The sequence below is a fragment of the Lytechinus variegatus genome, chromosome 7 (assembly GCF_018143015.1).
Source record: "Lytechinus variegatus isolate NC3 chromosome 7, Lvar_3.0, whole genome shotgun sequence".
Lineage (NCBI taxonomy): Eukaryota > Metazoa > Echinodermata > Echinoidea > Temnopleuroida > Toxopneustidae > Lytechinus > Lytechinus variegatus.
In genome coordinates this window covers 30,065,958-30,089,522 of record NC_054746.1, presented here as the reverse complement: position 1 = coordinate 30,089,522, position 23,565 = coordinate 30,065,958, and the positions used below count along the sequence as shown (strand labels likewise).

At 36.8% G+C, this 23,565-nt stretch overlaps 1 protein-coding gene across 2 annotated transcripts in view; it reads right to left on the bottom strand.

Annotated features, from left to right (window-relative positions):
• Nucleotides 1–20,125, bottom strand: part of LOC121418961 (synaptotagmin-14-like) — a 56,913-nt gene extending 36,788 nt beyond the window's left edge. The window contains exons 1-5 of one of the 2 annotated variants that reach the window (XM_041613201.1): nt 20,022–20,125; nt 8,325–8,508; nt 6,090–6,101; nt 3,794–3,955; nt 2,758–2,907 (exon numbers count right to left, since the gene is read on the bottom strand). In XM_041613201.1, coding sequence (XP_041469135.1) covers nt 2,758–2,907; nt 3,794–3,955; nt 6,090–6,101; nt 8,325–8,343 — 343 coding nt within the window. In that variant the 5' untranslated portion in view covers nt 8,344–8,508; nt 20,022–20,125. The remainder of the gene's footprint in view (nt 1–2,757; nt 2,908–3,793; nt 3,956–6,089; nt 6,102–8,324; nt 8,509–20,021) is intronic. The other variant, XM_041613202.1, reaches the window with a different exon arrangement.
• Nucleotides 20,126–23,565: the final 3,440 nt, after the last annotated feature.

Below are 23,565 nucleotides of genomic sequence, written 5' to 3'. Positions count from 1 at the left end.
TCAGTGGCACATGCCCCCCCCCCCCTTAGCATGAAATGGGCACTGAGGTAAATTTCTAGTTTGAAGTGCCCACTGCTTTTTTCAAAGATTAAATTTTGTTTTCAATCTTGATGAATTTTATCAACACCTTCAATGATATCATTCACTTATGAGTTATCTATATCAGGATGGACTCCCCCATTTGAAATAATCTAAAAAATGAAATGCACAATATGAAAAACTAATGCTATAAATCTCATACATGAGTTCTAAGTCTAAGAGATCAATTTAATGAAAAAATACAAAATACTTCAAACGGCTCGAAAAAGAACAGTTTCACTTGTGACAATCGTTTATGCTGGTACTGTATAAAGTGTGCTTCAGTTTAGATTGCACATTTCTGGGACAAATAATGAATGCATGATTTTGTCAAAGGGTGTTTGATTGATTTCTATGGTTTGACAGTTGAAACGATGGCTTAAAGTATAAGAAGAATAACAATAATAGCTGGATTTTTAAAGGACTTTTTGCCTGAAGATACAAATCGCTGCTATTATTACCCCGGCTATAGCCGTGCTGCCTACATGCACTCTGGCATTCGAGGAATTTCTTCCTACCGTACCCATTCACCTCACCTGGATTGAGTGCAGCACAAAGAGGGTAAATTTCTTGCTGAAGTTAACACACCATTGCTTTTAACTTCCATATAATCCACTGTCTTGAGCCATCATAAATTTAGCACCCTCTGACAATGGAATGGGGTCATTATTGGATATTTCAGAATATATCTTTTTAAGTCAAGATCTAAATCATGATCAATACATAAATAAAATCTGAATTAATCATGGTCACAATTCAAACCATCTCTGTGAATTCTGTCCCATTTCATGAGTTCATGACACTACATGTACGGTAAACCAATTCAGGATGCCTCTAATATTGGAATCATGGCGAATGATATGATAATTTGTTCATAAATAAATAGCTAAAACATGCTGGACCCTGAACTACGTGTGAAATTATAGTCCTGATGTAATTCAGAAAGTCAAGAACACAAAGAGATCCAATCAAAAGACACCATAACACAGTAAACATACAAGTCATGAAAAGAAGGGAAAACAGAAAACAGTGAGAAGTTACACCCACCCACACCCACAATTTAATGATTCCAATATAAACAAGGGCAAAAGAAAAGGAATAAATAGGAAGAAAAATAACAATGTTTAATATATCATAATCGTTACTCATTGAACATCAATAGCTATTATTGATAACAAAAACATAAAAATCATTCCTAATATTTTTATTAAATCCGTAATTTGGATGTTGCAGTAGGGCCTAAATAACAATTTCCCCCCAATATTCTTCTTTAAACATTGACAATTGAGATTAAGCATTAAACTCTTCAGGTTTATCAAACCAATGGTTCAATGTTTTGTGTTCCCTGTTTTATAGTTGTACATTTTAAAAGTTATATATTGCTATTTATTTTTGCCTTACTTCCCTACATTGACATTACTTCCTGCACCATTATCTGGTTGCTTCTTATTCTCTGTCATGTCCATTTCATGTACTTGCTTCTTCCAATATTAGTACAGTGATGTCAAATAATATGGCATAAATAACTTTTGCTTTCTTTCCTGGACTCTTACAATTAGGAGTTTGCAGAAATTTGCAGAAGTTTGACAATGCAAATGCATTTGCAAAGAACTGTCTATATACTTCATTGCCCCCTTTACCACATACATGTTCATATTCTCTACAAATTTATCTGCTTTCATTCATGTGTTTGTTTCACCTCTAGATAGCAAAAGAAGAGAAATCTGCTCAAAAACCTTTCAATGTAAATCCATTGATATACTAAAGGGTTTAAGGTAAGAATACATGGATACACTGAAGAGTTTTTAATAAAACTTGACACCACCTAAGGCTGCTGAAGGGTAAAGCTGAAGGATGAACCCTGACCTTCATTTTCACTTTTGTTAGATGCATGGTATCCACAGTGCCAATCAGCACACTGTTTATTATGATTCTATTTTATTGGTATGACCATGAACAGGGCTGATAGGGCCAATTTACAATCTCATTACAAGGTAATTTATATGATGTGGGCACTAATGTAGTTGAACACCAGTCCCTCAGGATGAGTGAAATCATGATTTCAAGTTTGGTGGTGCTGGTGTTGGTTTTGTGGATCTCAAGGTCATGGATGAAATTGAAACCTTAAGTAAAATTCGGCTTTTACAGCAAAGATGGGCAGTAAAATCAACTATTTCAGTACCTTAAAGTGATTTTATACTTTCTATTCTATCTGATGAGATTTCAATCATATTTCTCCTCAAATTCACTTCCATCTTTGAGCATTGTAGCTTGACATGGAGACAAAAGTGCACCCAATGTGATCTTCAGCTACAGGCCAAGCACACATGAGCTTCATGTTTGAAAAATGTCACAAATGTGCAATGAGTATGGTGTCTTGGATAAATTATCCTGAGCAAAAACCCAAGTGCACCTTCATTTGCACATTAGCCGGACAATTCACAAAATAATATTATTTTGCCCTAGAAATATGTCCTGCAAGAAACCCAAGAAATGGCTAACATCTTTATTACAAATAATTTTAAGATTGTCCCAATAGACTGATACGGATAAATTAGCAGTGCAGAAAACATGAGATAAATTGGATTGATCGAAATGGGTCGACGGTCGCTAATCTGGGGAAGACCAGGTAGAATGACCGAGGACCAATGAGCCACTTTTTGTCCCCTCTAGACTTACCTTCAACAGTGATGGTTGGACTTTTCTTGATTTTCTTGTTGATGATTGGCTGTGTGCCCTTCGGAGGTAAGAGGGACTGCTGGTACCGGAGAATGGTCTCATCCTCACTGTCTGATGAAGACTCTTCATTCTCATATCCAAAGCTATCACCTACAAGATTGATGGATGAATGAATGAATAGTAAGGTGAAAGTTAGTACAGATGAGCACACATGCAGGAAAAAATAATGATATGGGACATAAGGTAAAGAGAGAGTAAGTGAATATTCACAAATCTTGCAATCCAATGGGATGGAGAAGAAGACCTTGGGAGCGTTTCATGAAAGGACTTGTTGGACGTTTTATCCGACAAGTATCAGTTTATCCGACAGTTACCATAGGAACAGTGCCTCTCAGCCAATCAGAATCAAGGAAAGATGTCAGATCTGACAACTTGTCGGATGAAAATATTGATGAAACGCTCCCCTTATCATGTAAATAAGAAAGTCTTCCATTAATAATCTTGCATGTGGTACATTAACTACAAAGGAACACAAATAGACTGATTACAAATTACAATTTCACCATTTCAGTTTTTGCTATTATCCAATAAGATTGAATAGTTTCAGAAGCTTTAAACTGTAATAAATTTGTTATTTTAACCAACTTTATGATAGAGGTGCTAGGTTTAGTGTCTTGTTCCATTTTGGCGCACATTGTTGGTGGACCGACCCAGGCCACTGTGACAGTGATTGGAACTATACATTTTAGATATCATACACAATGGGGAACACTGTTAATAAATAGGTCTGCATCAGGTAGCTCACCAATAAGGCCAAGAGCCCTAGTAATGGTATAGAAAGGGGTGATTTCTCTGTTTTTCATTTCTATAAAACAATTACTAAAGATAATATGATAGTGCTCAAAAAGAAAAACAATAAGAAACAATGACATGACTAACATTCCTATATAATCATTTTATCACCATAGTTATCATGACAGTGTTACAGCTAGAGTACAATAAGCATTAAGAAAAGGAAAATTGATCGCTTCTTTACCGAGAATGGCTTGTTTCTCCCTTTTCTTCTTCTTCTCTTCCATACATGGGCATCCTCCACAGTTGGCAAAGCAAGCAATGCGATTGAGGTACATGAAGAGAAGGATGAGGAATGTTAGAAAGATGAAGATGACAAGTAAGAAGATCAGAGCTGCCAGGGGAACTAGAAAATAGAAAAACAAACAAAAATAAAAGAATTATCATCACTCAATCAAATGAAATGTCAAATTTTGTTTTGTTAATCACTGGGCTAGTGGGCCCTGCTAAACAATGATTGCATTGATAATAAAGAGCAATTGATAATAAATATCAACTGCACAATAATTTAATTTAATAATAATAATTCATAGGATCCTTATTCTAGAAGCAGAATACAGTGGAGATGTGGGACAGGCAATGAGGGGAGCGGAGATATGACAGGAAAGATCTAGGAATAAAGAAAATAAGATATATTTTATAAAAGGTGGGTGGGGACTGGGGAGAAGAAAGAAATATTCCTAAAAGAGAAACGAATGGATTCGGAGGGGAAGGGGGGGGGTGTATGGAACTGAAAGTGACTAACGTTAAAATTCAAACGAACAGTTGAATTCAAAATCTGTTTATACATCTCTATTCTCCAGTGTTTCTTAGTAATGTACTTGGTCCCGTGTCATGTGGTCGCCTACTTTTGTGTTACAAGATTTTTTGCCTAAGTTGTGTTGCCTTCTTAACTTCAAAACTCCTTATCGCACCAAGTATACACCCTATGATAGTAAAAGTATATATTTTCCAAATATTTTGTTGGCATTAGACCAAATAATGCTTCCAAGATTCTTCACATATTGTTGGTCTGAATGTCTCTTGCCTGTGCTATTTGACCGTTAAGATCTGCAACAAAACCAAATATCACTTTCATCCTTTTTCATCCATTTTTACACCAAAGCTACATTAAAAATAAGAGTAACTGTGAAGAAAATATGTCAATAGGGAAGAATTGTTGTGAAACATGAAGAATTGTGACAATTTTTCAATTTTTATAAAAATGTATTCTTACCTTATTTTTCATTTTTAAAAGACAATTTTACTGCCAAAATTGTTTTTCAATCGATTAACAGTAAATACGAATGTTCTAGCTTCAATTTGATACCAGATTTGTAGTTCGAAGTCAAGTTTTCACAAAAAAATTAAGTTTTATCCAAAAATGCGCAAAACTTTGAGAATCCCCATTGACTTTGTACAGGCAGCACCGCTTCCATTACCACCCCTGGTGCTCTGCTTTTAAGATTTATTTGTAACTCACGTTCTATCCTACAGCAAGGAAACTTTCTAGATTGTTAGCTAATGAATTCAGCTTTAAAATTATAACAAATTTGGTGACATAGCTTCTTTGCTGCATTTTGAAAATATTCAGGAATAACTCTACAAATTAACCAAAATATGTAACAGCACCACCCTTTTTGGTGGGCAATCTCATGACACATGGCCATTTGTGGGAGAAGAATGTGCAGCTTTCATGTGGTACATCAAACATTTTCAAATACACCAATAAATCAAATTATCAAGGGCCAGGTGAAAACATCATTATAGAAGTTGAAGTGAAGTTTATTAGGGAATGAGAGAGAATTAGGATGACAGTCACAAATTGAAACACTCCATAACATAATTATTGCCTATGTACATAATATGCAAAATTCTGGTGTTGACTATGAAACACCACCTGGCATTAAGTTTCTCTTGGTGTTAAATTAACACCAAGAGAACACCAAGTGTGCCATTTCAAAATATAATTTCTTTTCAATTTGGGGGGTTAATTGAATTCATTCCTGGTTACAAGTTGATTTGAAAATCTTTAACAAAATCTTTAAAAACTTCTGATTCAACTACTGGATGATTGAAAATATTGTGAACATACTAAAACCAAGGTAACTCCACTTGGTGTGGTCCCATAGTAATACTAGATCAGCTAGTGTTCTACTTGTACAACACTGGAAGGAAAAGTCTAATACATGTAAACAGCAAATTTTGTCACTGTTTGGAGCTTCACAAAAAAGTAGGCCTGTATGAAACATAATTAATCAACTATCTGAGACCTCTTTCCATTATGAAATCTTGAATCTCTTTGTCAACTACTTGTTTAACATATGAAACTTGTTAAAGGGTAGGTTATCCTGACCTATGCAATTTTAAAACTAATTCACATACTCTTAAAAAATAATACAGAACCTGATATTAACTACACAGTGATTGTGTACACACTCACAGCAAACAAAAAAGTGGAGTGCTTTATTTGAAAATAAAATGTCAAACAGGAGACTTACTCTTTGCACCATCTTTGAGCATGGAATGACAGGACAAATGATTTGACAAAAATAAATTAGTTCAATACAGCTTTCTCGACACAAATTCTTGCCAAAAAAATGATTGAACATGGATATTGTTCATGGACAATTTATGGTGGAAAAGAAAAATGAAAGCAAACTCAAACATCAGACCTGCAGCCCATTCATGATACATTTAATACTTACTAGAGAATATCCTAAATTCAACTGGATCCTTTTCAGTCATTTTGACCTATCAATTCAAACTTAGAAAGCAGAAACACAATAGCTCCTTTTGGTGGCACTTGTAAATAGCAGTAGTTTTCAATGCTAGATTCAGTAGTGCATATGCATGGTGTGGCACATAAACTGAGACCAAGGCCATCAAATTATTGTGCTTATAAATATGGATGGCATTGAATATATTGTATACAGGTGTCATACAGAAATTGTTAATATGAATGTGTGAACAAGTACACAGATAATCACAAAGCTGGTCTTTATTTAACCAATAAATGGTATTAATTTAACATCGGAACCATAGCTTTAAATTGTTACCTCTCCAAAGATTTTTTCTTCAAAATAAATATGTCTCCATAAAACTATGATTCTTGTCCTATTACATTTTCTCAATCTTAGAATATAGTCCTATATATAATAATTTGATTTTGCCATTTTGAAATTATCATTCTTATTTTCTATCCATCTATTTTTTATTTATTTATTTATATATTTATTATTATTATTTATTCATTTTTTGTTTGGGGATATTCTTTGCATTTCAGGAGCTACATTTGTTACTGCTCATTTGGCATAAATCATAAATGCACCTACATGTACATCTACATTAGTAAGTACATGTACTGACATAAAGCTATTGGGCTGAACGCATCATACAACTAAATACAAATTTTGCACATTCCGGCATGAAACTTGCACTTGTTTTATGAATATAGGTAAAGTTTAGCCATTGCTCAAAATCTGGATTGTTTTATCATTACCTGTAATTGTACAATATAAGGCTCAATCATTGATTCATAATGTTAAACAAAAATGAATCATTCAAAATAAAATGATCCTTTGAAATACACAAGAAAATACTAAAATTCACGAAGAAAAAATAGCTTCTACCTGAACATAATTAACTACTTAATGGCTATTTGCTTCTGTTGGAAAGTAGAGGAATGCATTCAAGATCACTCAAGAATGTGATGATATTCACATGTCTATTGCAACCAAACCAAATAAACCAGTTTGCAGAACTGCATGGACAGTTTTGGTCAAATGACCTTTCATTTCTTTCATTATGATAGGCAGTTTTCAAAGCAAGATATTACGTAAGCATGCCTTTATACATAGCAGGATGAAAAATTTAATAGACCAGGTGACTAGAATAGCACATCAATGAACACTCTATGACGGTATTTGTTACATTTCTACATGTATTTTGAATGCATATTATAGCATGTTGTACAATGTAATTGGTAAAATGTGAAATACCAGTCGTTCGTGGACACACTGTTGTTTTTTGTGGATGCAAATGAAAAACACAATTGAAAAGAATATTTGATCAATATAATCAAGACATCAAAGCTGGTGCTCATCTCATTAAATTTCAAATCACCATGTCACTTTAATACCATTGACCTTCCTCTGATCATGCGCAGAGTGGAACTACCAACTGGCTTAATTCTTGACAAAGTGACAGCTTGCTAGAGGCTTGCCAGAAATAGCAACAATTGGGGAAAACTGAATTCTAAGTATCGGAGTTCCTTCATATTACAGGTTCATTGAATACCTACTTGCTGCATGTAAATACCCAGGAATGAAATATAAATGTTAATCATCAAGTTAATGGCCATATATAGGCCTGCAAGCATCCAAATAACTTTCATAATGAGGTAACTTTTATGTAAAAAAATTGAATGGAATTCAGTCTGCATCAATTATTGCTTTGTTAAATTATTTGGAAGGTTTTCATATGTAATCAACACTATTTTTTTTTAAATGAATGTAATTTTAAATTGCCGTATCAGCCCATTAGTCATGAATGCATATGGCTCTAAAGACTCTACATTTGTATCCAATGTTTCATAACTTTTTCCTTAAAATTTTATAGTCATGGAAAGATTCTGAACATTTGTTGTCAAACATTCAACTTGTTCCTCTGACATTTTAACATAGTATACATCTTGATTTTTTACAGGGGTTAAGATATGAGATATGAATACTCACGACCAGCTAATTCCGCCATCTTTAATTAGTTTTCTGCTATATCAGTCTCACAGAATTGAAAATTAGATCTATTTCAGTATTCCTTGTCCGTTTCCTTGCGAGCCTCTGTACACACCCAGCTTCACTTGGTAGAAATGTTCCTCATTAAATCAATCTAGGTACAACCTCAGAAGAATACAGTTTCCTGTGATTTAAAAACAGAAAAGTAAACTCCTCAGACATCCAATCCAATCCTTTACTCTCAAATACGAAATATGTCAAATTTATCAGGCATACCAACAGTGCCACAGTCTCAGGTAAACTGCATTGAATTTTCTTCACTAACCATGCATAATAATGTCATGCATTAGATATGCAGATCCTCACTCTTATGTGATTACTGAATCATGACATTTGGTGTCTGAATAAAATTCCCAAGGGAATTCACCCTTGACAATCCCTCAACCATATTATAATTCAGGTTATTTGCTGAATGAGCCCCACTGGCTATATAGTTTCATATAATAACAAACAGTGCACATTTTAAAGGCATTAACCCATTTCACAACTGCAACCATGGAGCTATTATAGCTCTATGCTGCAACTGTACTTCATGACTACAGACTATTGCAAGTGGAAAACAGAGTATTAAAGAGTAAATGGATACTATGTAAAAGTTATCTGTGTTGTTGAAAATATAACAAACATTGTATGGTTTTACTCCACCTGTACTACTCCACAATGCTGTTTGATGACAAGACTTCCATCTTAAGAAAAGGAAAAATGTAGGCCACCAAAAACAAGATATAAAAGCTACTAAAATGAGGCAATGTGGATTTATGAAGATGTAATGAACTTTACTATTTTTTTCTTTTATTTTTATAGATTTTCTATCAATGTCACATCAAGGTATACTTCCCCTTTAATACAGAATCTGATATTTCATATTTTTGCTGGTAGCAGATGAATTTCTTGCTGGCCAATTATCATAGTAAGAGAACCTACACGAGCAAAATATAATCCCACTTGTGATTTGTTATAAATACACTCTTAATGTGCATACACTTTGGGCTCTTCATAACATAATAGTACTTCAAATTTGGTTTTCTTCCTGAATATTAAATGCAACAAGATTTGTGTTGCACGATATCACATTTTTAGACTACATGTATATCTGATTGGTACCTTTGTATATTTTATATTGCAACATTTGAAATAATTATTAAAAAAATAAATAGGCCTAAATGAACTGAATTGTTTGGGGAAAATAAATTTGGTTTTCTTCCTGAATATTAAATGCAACAAGATTTGTGTTGCACGATATCACATTTTTAGACTACATGTATATCTGATTGGTACCTTTGTATCATAGGCGGCGGAAGCGGGGGGGACAGGGGGGACGTGTCCCCCCCTAAATTTGGGGAGGGGGGGACGGTCCCCCCCTAAATTTTTAGTTGATGACCTTTTTTTTTTTTTTCTTGTCAATTTATTTTCCTACGCCCTCCCTAAAATTTTTGGGTTGAGAACCGTTTTTTTTTTTGTCTTGTCAAAAAAAATTTTGGTTGTCCCCTCCTAAGATTTTTTGCTTCCGCCGCCAATGCTTTGTATATGTTATATTGCAACATTTGAAATAATTATTAAAAAAATAGGCCTAAATGAACTGAATTGTTTGGGGAAAATAAATTTGGTTTTCTTCCTGAATATTAAATGCAACAAGATTTGTGTTGCACGATATCACATTTTTAGACTACATGTATATCTGATTGGTACCTTTGTATATTTTATATTGCAACATTTGAAATAATTATAAGAAAAATAAATAGGCCTAAATGAACTGAATTGTTTGGGGAAAACATTGTCATCCTTGATTTCTTTTGGAGTAAACAATCATTCAACCTACCATTATCATCTACTTTTATCATTTTTTAATTATTTATTTTTTGGAGGAGGAGAATGAAGACTACGAAGGTCAAGTATTCTATGAAAACATATTTCAGACATTAAACTTATGAATTACTGTATTCTACATGGTACTTGTTCCAAGTTTTTCCACCCCCCTCCCTCCCTTCTTGCATCAATTGCAATTTTCATTTGTAAAAACATGCTGAAATAGAAAAACGCATCAACATATTGTAAAGCTGTTATTTTGACATTGGTTATTCCTTTAAAGAGAAATTCCAGTAGTTGCAGTTAACACTGATTTCATGAGAAAGTCTGTAAAACAAGGCTTAATTGCCAGTATATCATCGAGGATCTAGATCTGGTACAGTTACATTAACTGGACTTTGTGAAATCTTGAAATCTACGCTGAAAAATGTTCACACCGAAAATCCCCAACACAGATAAGCGCACGTGGGACAATGTATAATTATTGCTTAGGGCGTCGGGCCCGACGCCCTACCCGAATCCCGTGCTTATTTGCTGATTTCTCAGCAATTACACAATTTCTTCCAGAATCCTTTGGCACATGCGTTTTATTTATACAAACAGACACTTTAGTGGTCATTTCATTGGATTCTGCACGAACTCATTTTGAAATCGTTACCAAAACTAGCATTTACCTTTAAGTTCAGTTGTTAACATTCATTATTCAGTTGCAGACTTGCAGCTTTGGTAAATAGTTCAGCTTTGTTTACATTCTTGATGCTTATGTCCATTTGTCAGATTTCCATTGACTTTCAACCTGCTTCTCCAGTCATTCCTTTCCTATTCAGATGTGTTCATTCATTACACTCTCATATCAGCATAGGAAAAGGAATGACTGGAGAAGCAGGTTGAAAGTCAATGGAAATGTACGAATTGACATAAGCATCAAGAATGTAAACAACTGAAAGCTGAACTAAATACCAAAGCTACAAGTCTGCAACTGAATAAATGAATGTGAATAACTGAACTTAAAACAAAGCAATGACAAAACAACAGCCTTGCCATAATTTGGGATCAATTGAATGCAATTAAATAACAAAACATGTCATTGAAGTAGCCCTATTTATTTTCATAAAAGGGATATCAAACATCCATAGATGTACTACTATTCCTGTCATTTGCATGGTCTATGTGATAAAGGGGAAGTCTGTCCTCAAGTCAATTTTCATAAAAGCAGAAATTGAGAAAAACAAATCAATATTAGGTTTGGCCAAAATAAAACAAAGAATAACTACAAATCCATTTAAACTTGAATTTGTGACATCATGATCACATTAGAGCAGCACCCCTTTCCATGTTAAATGGATACTCTGGGCTGTAGATGTTTATATTAATAGAGTAAAATTCACAGAGCAAAATGTTGAAAATTTCATCAAAATCAGATTACAAATATTGAAGTTATTGAATTTTAAAGATTTGCATTATTTCGGTGAAAAAGCTCCAGGCATGTCTTCATGAATATTCATTAGGTGGGCGGATGATGTCACATCCCCAATTTCCCTTTTCTTATAATTGTTTCATTTTTTCATCAATGTGTAAATGATGTGTCTCAATTAGGATAAAATAAGTTGCAGCAATAAATTATTCATGCTCTTAATCAGTTGTCAATCCATTTGTTTTAGTTCTTATTTCATATATCTCCACTTGTTCTTTTGTATTTTATTAATACAAAATAACAAGTGGAGATATGACGTCATCAGCCTACCTAATGAATATTCATGCCTAGAACTATTTCAAAGGATAATGCAAATATTTGAAATTCAATAACTGTTATTTTGTTATCCGATTTTGATCGCATATTTAATGAGCTGTGACCTTTGACATGCGGACTCCGAATTCAAACTTAGCCTGTATATTGGTGTCATCTACCTACACACCAAACTTTTTTAATCCATTAAATATTTTTTCAGTTATTGCACGGAAACCAAGTGGGGGGACGGACGGACGAGGGCAGGTATTACCAAGTTATGACATTTTAAAGCCTTCCATAGATGTATGTCTTCATGAATTTGCAATAAACAAGCTGATGAGGTAATATCCCCATTAATTGTATTGCATTCTATTATTATTATTACTAGGTGGTCTGTCTGTGACAGATCACCTCTTAATTTCGTCAGAATTTTCTTATTTTTATTATTTATTTTTAATGACTACATATTTGTCGCCAAGATATCTCAAATTTGACAGTGTCAATTTCATTGAATTTCATGTCATCATTCGGATCTGTCATGGAAACGCCAAAATAAGCTTTTCAAGGTCATCAGGTCATGATGACGTCATCTAGACACCATTTTGTAAAATCACATTATCATTCATATCCCCATTATCAACTATCAAAAATCAATCAAATTTACAAAAAAAAATTTGCACGATCGTGCTTCACGTTGGCATTGCCTGTTTGATGAGATACATTATTTTGCATTAGAATATTATAATGGAGCTTAAAACAGTGTACAATAAAACAGGCGTAAATAACAAATCACAAGAGCAACAAGAGTCGAGCCAGGAATACACAGGCACCGAACATGTAGGGCTGCTAGAAGTTGACTGTTTATTATAGACAAAATGAATTTTGGACAAAATGATGATTGTCCGACATGTCAATTGGACATAAATTTATTGGTAATTAGAACAACTGGAAATTGGACCAAATGATTGTTAGATGAAATGGGTTTAGACTAAGTGACAGTGAACCAACTGCAATTACGCCAAATGGAACATACACAAAATGAAAGTAGACTAAGTGGTCATTAATTAGACCAGTTCGCTACTGGACTAAATAGACATAATGAAAATGAACAAAGTGGCTATTGACCCAATTGGCAAAAAATGCAATTAGACCAAATGGATATTAGTCTTAGACCAAACAATAATAGACTAAATGGTTATTAGACCAACTGGCTATTGGACAAAATGGCAATTGGACAAAATGGTAATTGGACAATGTGGATAGTGGACCAACTGATGGTAGACAAAATGACATTAGGTGATGTGGTGAGTGGACAAATGGCAGTAGACGAAATGGCAATAAACCTTCCCCCTCCCCCACTAAAATTTTTCAATTTCAATTCAATTCATTTAACCAAAGCATTAAAGAAAATTAACTCACAGCGCATAATTGGCAAGAATGATTTCTCTGGATCTTTTCTTAAATACATATAACGATCATAAAACCATCCTTTAACTGTAGATGGCAGAGAATTCCAAATGACTGGTCCTTGAGAGCCAATACATACTGAAATATGTCTTGTTTCCAATGCTTGCTAGGAGTAGGGTTTCACACATCAATACTAGTTAAGGGGTGCCTTTTCAGAATATGGATAATATACTTGTTTCAGGTTATTTAAAAAAAAAACATGGTCATGATGGTATCCATGGTAAATTGCCAATTTTTCCACTGCCAACTCGTCCACTGACCACATGGTCTACCTTCATTTAGTCTTATGCCATTACGTCCATCAACATTTTGTCTAACAACCATTTGGTCCAATAACCATTTGGTCCAATCATCACTTCGTCTAATCACCAGTTCGTCTGTTACGATTTCGTCTAATAACCAGTTGGTCTAATACCCACTTTCTTTTCCTTCATTTTACACAATTAACACTTTAGTTTAATTAGACCAAATGGTATATGGACTAAACTTGTTCTTAGATGGAATGGCATTAGACTAAATGAAAGTAGATCATGTGGTGGGTGGACGAACTGATGGTAGACCAAATGATAGTAAACGAGTTGGTAATTGGACGAATTGGAAATGAACCGCATCCACTGGTCAATGGAAGTTGTTACGATATCAGTATGGATATCTAAGCACTCCATACACCTCCCGCAACATGGATACCATGCCTGTTGATTGACCTGCCTAGCTGGCCTGTATAATAAACCTGTATATACGTTCATACCAAAGTCTCCACCAGAGTCCTTTGTATTGGATCATGGTGGCAGCGGAAACAAGTGATCGCTTTTGAAATGACAAGGATCAAGTAACCAGCTACTGTATTGTTGGGAAGTAAACTGCATGTCTTTTTACCGAAATTCGCATGCTTCATAACCTACTTACTAACCCAACGGGTGCCCGCTCGCCCCGGCTATCGCATCGCTACTGTGCCGTACCGTACTGTGCATACCCAATGCACTGTCACAGCAAATCACAGTGTTGTGAGAAGGAGCGAGATGCTAACGGTAACTGTAAACAATCAAGTTTAGCCTGAATAAGTTATAACTGTGTTCAATCACTGGCACAGAGGTCTGCATCATAAGATCAACATACACTAAAAGTTGATAAAACCTAAATTACTTAATTTTCTGGACTGGAGTGTGAACAATGAATTAATATTTTCCTAATATTAATTGTAAATCTGGAGTGTGAGAAGTGAGTGGGAGTGACCAGCATTTTCACTGCATGAAACACCTAATGACATTCACACAGGGCTGTGAGTGCGTTACAGGTATCATCACCAGTCGACCTGTGACTGTAAGGAGCGTTCACACGTGGATATAATCAGACATTAATATCTACACTCATTCATTTAAATACCTAATACGTACAGCGAACATACACAATGAGTAGTGGAAAATATCCAGAAATGAACTGGGAGGCAACAGACCTACCAGAAGAGTTCCAGCTTTTCAGACAAAGAATGGAGCTGATTCTAGCAGACCAAGACATAACTGATCAGAGAAAAGTAGCTATAAAAATCAAGATTGCTGTAGGCAATGAAGGCTTGCGTCGAATCAATGCATCGGGGCTATCAGAGACCGATAAAGAAAAACCGCAAGAGCTATGGAGACTATTAGAGGCACAGTTAAAGGTCAATATCAATTTTCGCATACACCGCTTAGAGCTTATGCGGTACAGGCAGAAACCAGATGAAACGATCGATGAATTCGTAACCAGGTGTAGGGACAAAGCCAAAAATTGCGATTTCGAGGAAGCTGAGTTAAATGAGCGAATCATGGAGCTAGTGATTGCGTCAACTCCAAGTCTCGAATTCCAAAAGTCATTGCTAGATCAACCGAAAGGTTACAAGGTCGAACAAATTTTGGTAGAAGGTCGTAAATACGAGGCAGTTGCTGCGAGCCGACAATGTCTCGAGACACTAGACCCTAAACAGAATATCGATTCGTTCAAGCGTAACCAGGGACGAAAAGCATGTGGTAACTGCGGACGTTTCCACAAACCTCGTCAGTGCCCTGCGTATGACGATGAGTGCCGTGCCTGTGGCACCAAGGGCCATTGGGCCAAATTCTGTCGTAAACCGAAAAATGATCGTAGTCGTAAACAGAATCGTAGATCAGATGACCGAAGATCAGACACGGTATCTGATGATCGGAAACCAAAACAAAACAAATCACGATCAAAGTCGAAAAGTCGAAAGAGTAAACCAATAAGCGAAATGGACATAACACATGATACTACCACAGATCATGATCATTATCAATCTACAGATAGTCCATTCAACGTAGCACAATTCGACACCATACACACTAGTGGACCACACACAGTTGTAAATCCAGAAGGTACTGTAGCATTTGCTAACATTGACATAATATGCCCACAGAGAGTAGGTCAACATAAGCTTTACCTAAAAGTGGACTCGGGGGCAAGTGCTAACACTATCACAGTACGTACCGCCAAGGCAATTTACGGTCCAAAGTGGGAATCAGTAGTGAAACAAACAACAATAAAACTTATAGCTTATGGAGAGACACAAATTCCATGTAAGGGTACACTAGACATAAAGTGTAGATACAAGAGTACAAAATGGTCAACACATACATTCTATGTAGCAGATGTCAAGGGTCCAGCGATCCTAGGGTTGTTAGGTTGCACTGACCTTGGAATTATCACAATTCACACAATGCACAACGAAACACCTACAACCAATCCTAAACCTAAACAAACACCTATCACAAGTGTAAGGGATCTCAAACAAGCATATCCGAATCAGTTTGACGCTATTGGTAGTTTCCGAGGGAAGGCAATGCTTCATGTCAAGGATGATGCTAAACCTACCATAGACGCACCCCGCAAGTGCAGCGTACACTTGAAAGACAAAATCAAGGCGGAACTGGACAATATGGAGCAGCAAGGAGTCATCAGAAAAATTGAGTACCACACCGATTGGTGCAGCTCCATGACCACTGTTGTGAAGAAAGATGGATCCATCAGGATTTGTCTTGACCCCAGGAGGTTAAATGATGCCTTGAAGAGATGCCCACACAAGGTACCAACCTTGGAAGAGGTCCAACCTGTCTTCGCAGGAGCCCAGTACTTCTCTAAGTTAGACGCGAAGGCTGGTTACTGGTCGGTTCACCTAGCAGAGGAGTGCCAGGATCTCACCACATTCCGTACACCATTTGGAAGGTACTGCTTCCAAAGACTACCATTTGGGTTATGTACTAGTCAGGATATCTTCCAGCAGCATATGGATAGGATTGTCCAAAATGTGCCAGGCTGCATATGCATCGCAGATGACATAGCGATCATAGGAAGAACGGAGGAGGAACACGATAGGAATCTCTACTTACTCATGGAGACAGCAAAGCAAGAAGGCTTAGTGTTCAACAGCTCCAAATGTACTATCAAGAAGGAAGCCATCAACTTCTTTGGTTCCAAGTACACTAGATCAGGTATCTACCCAGATCCGAGCAAGGTAGAAGCTATCACATCAATGCCATCACCCAAGGACAAAGAAGATGTTCAGAGATGCCTAGGATTATTCACATACCTAGCAGCATACATTCCTAACTTCTCAGAGAAGTCAGCGCCACTTCGAGAACTTCTACACAAGGAAGTACCATTCATCTGGGACGATGATCATGAACATTCCTTGAACAGCCTGAAAAGTGCAGTATCATCAGGTGCATGTCTACAATTCTATGACTCAAAGAAAGAGACAACTCTTGAGGTAGATGCATCGATGAAAGGGCTAGGAGCATGCCTGCTCCAGCAAGGCAAACCAGTTGCATTTGCATCCAAAAGTCTTTCCACTGCACAGTCCAACTATTCCAACATAGAGAGGGAAACCTTAGCCCTAGTGTTTGGTATCAACCGCTTCCATACATATCTGTTCGGGAAGGAATTCACCGTCATAACAGATCACAGACCATTGGAGATGATATGGAAGAAACCTCTTAGAAGTGCACCACCACGTCTACAGAGATTGCTTATCAAAGTCCAAGGATACCGATTTCAAGTCAAGTATCGACCAGGAAAAGACATGATTCTTTCCGATACATTGAGCCGACTTCCTAATCCCAAGGAAGCATGCGATGTTCCGCTAGATGTCAGAGTGGAATCCATCTGCTCTGAAGCCGAAGATTCGCACCAGATTGACTTGATATACTTCGGACAACACAAGAGAACAGAGCTTCAGAGAGAAACGGCTAATGATCCTGTTCTCAGATCACTATGGCAAATAGTCACTCAGGGATGGCCTGAGACCATCCAAGAATTGCCGACATCCCTTCGTCAATTTTGGTCTTACAGAGATGAAATTGGAGTATCACACGGAGTACTCTTCAAGGGAAGTCAAGTCATCATACCGAAGACACTAAGGAATGACATCCTTAGACAGCTTCATCTAGGACACATGGGAATCGAAAGCACGAGACGACTTGCTCGTGAGACAGTGTTCTGGCCAAACATCAACAAGGACATTGATCAGTTGATAAAGCAGTGTGAAACATGCCAGAAACACCAAGCAAGACAGCAGAAAGAGCCACTGCATCCCCATGATGTACCACCAGCACCATGGACCAGACTGGGAAGTGACTTGTTCATGCTCAATAGACAAGAGTATCTACTCGTTACTGATTACTATTCCAAGTATCCGATCATTGCTAAGCTAACCGATACATCCAGTGCAGCTATAGCAAGACAGATGACGGGAATCTTCAGTCTGTTCGGTCCACCAGAAGAGATTGTGTCCGACAACGGTCCACAATTTGTCGGGAAACCATTCCAAGACATGTGCAAGAAGTGGAATATCAAGCACATCACTTCTTCACCGCACTATCCAAGATCCAACGGATTAGCTGAGAGAATGGTTCGTACAATCAAGAATCTGTTGACAAAGTGTTCTCAAACTAGCCAAGACAGTCAACTAGCCATGATGCACCTGAGAGCAACACCAGTTGACAATAACTTGAGATCACCAGCAGAGATGTTGTTTGGAAGACCCATCCGAACCACATTGCCAAGTCACTATCTTTCGAGAGATTCTGCTGCTACCGAGTTTCTCTTGAATAGGCAAGACAAAATGAAGGAAGTGCATGATCGACATGCAAGTTCTGATCTGCCACCACTGCATGTAGGACAGCCAGTGAGAGTTCTGCATCCAAGAGACAACACTTGGATACCAGCCAAAGTATCCAAAATCTGTGAAGAACCTCGATCCTACGAAGTTTCAACGCCGAATGGAGGAATCTTGAGGAGAAATAGATCTCACTTGAGGGAAATTCCATCCACCAACCCAACTCCAAAGCGTGTGAGGTTCGACGAAGACCATTCCACAGAAACTCAACCAGAGGAAGACAACGTCCAACGAACACCAATGTCCAACTCTAACTCTAATCAATCTCAACAGACATACTCACAAACCACGAGGTCTGGACGCACTATTCGCAAACCAGAGAGATTCATGTTCGACGATTGAACATTATGAACACTCTAAACTCTCAAAGAAGAGAAAGAGAAGAAAGAAGACAACACTGAAGACATTAGTGTAGTTTTAAGTTTATTATATGCATGTATAAACATTGTACATTATTTTTGGTATGTCAAGATAGTGTTCACGAAATTATCAAAAAGACACTATAACCAAAACTTATTGTTTGGAAATATTGATTTCAGGATCAATCCGGTTATCCAAATTATTTTCAGTTTTGCACGAGATTGAAGTTATGTAAAATTGAAGATGCATACAGTTTATCACAAATTGGTATTATTCTCACAAACCAAACAATTTCTATATTATTATCTGATAAATCATAACCAAGCCAAATTACCAAAATTTGCAGACTACCAAAAGTATTGTTTGAAAACAATATCAGTGAAATTTGAAATTCTCAATCTTATCAGAAGAAGGGGGATGTTACGATATCAGTATGGATATCGAAGCACTCCATACACCTCCCGCAACATGGATACCATGCCTGTTGATTGACCTGCCTAGCTGGCCTGTATAATAAACCTACGTTCATACCAAAGTCTCCACCAGAGTCCTTTGTATTGGATCAGAAGTGCCCTCCACACCCCCCCCCCCCCCTTATGTAAACTTTTGCACAGACCAAAAGATAGTCAGTCAATTGCCATCAGTTGTTTTGCTCAACTCATTTATTAATCAACTCCAATCCATGTAAGGGACGGTCAACAAACTGGTCAGGAATTTATAAATAAATCCCAAGGCTCGGGCCAAGGAAAGATACAAAATTCCTGTCCTAAGCACTGCCTCAATATGTAGAGGCAAAGAATACAAATACAGATCGGTCATAATTAATTTGGCCAATAGAAGTAGTTGGACAACATAACACGACACAGCTAAAAACTGGTGCTGTGAGTGGTAATAAACTACACGGGGTGACTCCGAACTTTAGCGGTTCACTTTCCAAAGAAAAACAAAAACTAAAAGCCCTCTTCACCGATCTCCCGAGAAACACGAACACGATTTTGTAAACAGGTTTCAACTTATGGCCCAAATTATCATGCCAATTATATTACCAATCCTTATTAATGAAAATAAATCTGCAATCATAGAAAATGGATAAAAAATTACGGTGACTTACCATCCCCCTGCACGGGCTAGTTGTCTCTCCACCGTTAGACTTCTACATAGTACTACCAGCACGTTCGGGCGACTCCAGCCGCTCTCCGCTCCGCCGATCCCTCACAAAGCGTCGCGAGAAGCCTCCAAGAACTTTCTCTAGTATACTTTTCGTAAATAGAGCACTCAAATTTAATCGATAAAAAGATTAACAGGGGGTGGATCCCAGGTAGTGGTCCCATCCAGATCCCAGAACACATCAAACTGCACATAAAAGAATTCACCATCTATTTCACTTGTGCTTACTGATTCATGAAAATGTATGTACAGTAGGTCGATGTAGGCCTCTTACCAGACAGGCTAGTTTATTCAAACTTTCCACAAAACAAGAGATGTTATTACATTGGCAAAGGCGAGGAAGATATTATATGATGATGATGATGATGACTTAAAGAAGATCGAGGAGGAATCAATACATTCATGCACCTCCCCAGGGTCGAGTGCAACACAATTATTTTGCTGAAGGAAAACACGCCATGGTTAGGATTCGAACGAACCCAAGACCAAGAACCACTAGACTTCGACCGCCCACAATTTTTACTATGATTTTTCCCCAAGAGGCCCCTAAATTAATTCAAGCCTCGATACCAGAATGAGATTACCAGGGCCGCATCTAGAATCCAGTTTCTCTGGTGGGGGTGTGCAACTCCGCATCAATGGTGAGCGAAGAGGTGGAGTGTATGAGTGGGTGCGAAACCTGCGAACTAATGATGCACAAGAGGTAACCCCCTCCCAGTAGAGGTATAGGGGGTATAATACGTGAGAAATCCCTGGGAGAAATCAGGGACGATTTGGCCTTATAAATTTAAAAGGTTACATTTCATCAGAGTACAATACACGGATCCATGGGAATTATAAATTCAATTATTAACTATTCAGTCCCTCTAACCTTCACTAAAAACACTTTCAGCACAAAATACATACATTTTTGAAGGACCTAAATTTTGGAATACTTTGCGTATAGATTTGAAAACTTCCCTTCACTCGCAGTCTTCAAAAGAAAACTTAAGACATTTTTATTGGCTACATATAAAACCTAGCTCTCCCTGTTGTACTTACTTTGCCCATTTTTCATTGTCATTATTATCACTATTATCATGATTGCTATTATTATTGTGAATATCAATATCATCAACATTATTATTATCTCTATTATTAATGTCATTTTTGATATTGTTGGTATCCGAAGAACTCGTCACCACTTCTCAACAAGGCATACACTTTGATCGTTTCCTTTGCGCGTTTGCTTCATACTCGTTATACATTTTAAAAACATTTTTTTTTATTTTAGTCCACATGCAGGTATGTTCTTCTCATCGTCTCTCATTGTTATTCTTCTTACATTACTCATTTCATGCATCATGTTGTTTTTTAACATTTTGCTTCCCTCTTTTGGCCACTATCATTATTTTAATTATGTAATCTAATATTAATGAATAAAATTGTTTTGAGGGGTCCACGATTTATAAGCACAGCTTCACAGTGGACCTTTCCATTTCCAGCATGTTATTTTCAGCTACAAATATTCCATAATCCATATTAAGTTTCAAATGTATAATTTAGATGAATATATATATATATATATATATATATATATATATATATATATATATATATATATATATATATATATATATATATATATATATATATATATATATATATTGTGTTACATGTTTCTTTAGGGCCTATACGAGCCCTGGAGCTTATAACTTAATAGATGTTTTGTTTCGGTGCAATGAAAAAAAAAAGCATTCACGTTTCCTATGCCGCGACTCTACCATACAATTTGAAAATAATAATAGAGCAAATTTGTGATACAAAAGTATAAAATTCCGACCAGGGTTCAGATTACGAAGGTGGCCTACAGGCTCTGGCATACAGATGGGGGGGGGGTTGGCTTGGGGACCACCCTCCCCCAAGTTTCACGACCAAGAAAATAAATTAAAAAGAGGGAAGAATTACAGAAAATGAAAGGAAAAGAGGTATGAGACGTTGTTTTCCGAATATTATGCCAAATCTACAACATAGTTAGTTTTTCATTTTAAACATTATCAAAATTATTGCACGCTCGTCTCGTTCGCTCGCGGACCATAAAGCGATTTTCTTGTATGAGACGCTTTGTTCTGCCCCACTCGATTTTTGGGCTCATTATGTCACTGCCTACAGGTAATATCCAGATGTATCCGGATGGAGATATTGCTATCATAAAAGAACTGACTTGTCAAATATGAGCGTGTTTATTGCGGCTATTAAAATTCAAATAAAAATGCAGGACTGATGAGCACAATCCATAAATGAGTCAGATCACCTTGTCATCCTGCGAAAGTATACACGTTTATATCGCTGATCGTTCGTTATGTTTGTCACCTGTCATTATCATGATCAGGGGCAAGGCCGGGGTCTAGGCAGCACAAAGGTAATTTAATTTATATATTAAGTAAAGGAGCATATATTGAAGCCTACTTTATGTACTTGTACGGTAACAAAACTCCATTCCTCTCGACAAAAATTGCCTCCCTTTTCCTTCTTATTTTAAAATGTTCTCTTCTATTTATTTTCATCACTTGGAAAATCATGGGAGCGGTCGAACATTCCGTACCGTCAACCCTTTTGACACCGCCACTGATCATGACAAGTTTAATGCTTCCTTGTGATTGGTCGAAATTTAGCGTTGATATTTAGAGCTGTGTTTATTAGCAATTAATTCTGCAAGACCCCCCTCGCCCTTCGGTGAATGAACTTTTTTCCGAAATGGAAGTAAAAATGCTTAGTCAGCCTTAAACCTGCACCCCTAACACTTCAATCCACATTATCTATCCATATTAATTTCATTTTGCATTATATTTAGTGGTAGATACTAGTAGTAATAATAATAATAATTTAGTAGAAGTAGTAGAGGAGTAGCAGCAGCAGTAGAAGTAGCAGCAGCAGAAGTAGGAGTAGTAGTGGTGGTAGTAGTAGTAGTAGTAGTAGTAATAGTAGTAGTAGTAGTAGTAGTAGTAGTAGTAGTAGTAGTAGTAGTAGTAGTAGTAGTAGTACTATACTAGCAGTAGTAGATGTAGAAGCAGTAGCAATAGTAGTAGGAGTAGTATAGGAGTAGTAGGAGTAGTAGGAGTAGTAGTAGTAGTAGTAGTAGTAGTAGTAGTAGTAGTAGTAGTAGTAGTAGTAGTAGTAGTAGTAGTAGTAGTAGTAGTATAGTAGTAGTAGTAGTAGGAGTAGTAGGAGTAGTAGGAGTAGTAGTAGTAGGAGTAGTAGGAGTAGTAGGAGTAGTAGTAGTAGTAGTAGTAGTAGTAGTAGTAGTAGTAGTAGTAGTAGTAGTAGTAGTAGTAGTAGTAGTAGTAGTAGTAGAAGTAGTAGCAGCAGTGGCAAGTGGCGTAACTACGTGGGGCATGGGGGGGGCACGTGCCCCACCCCCCACCCCCCCCCCCCCATCGACTGACAAAAAAAACGGGGAAAAGGAGAAAAAGAGGGAGAAAGGAAGAGGAACGTAGTGGGAAAGAAGA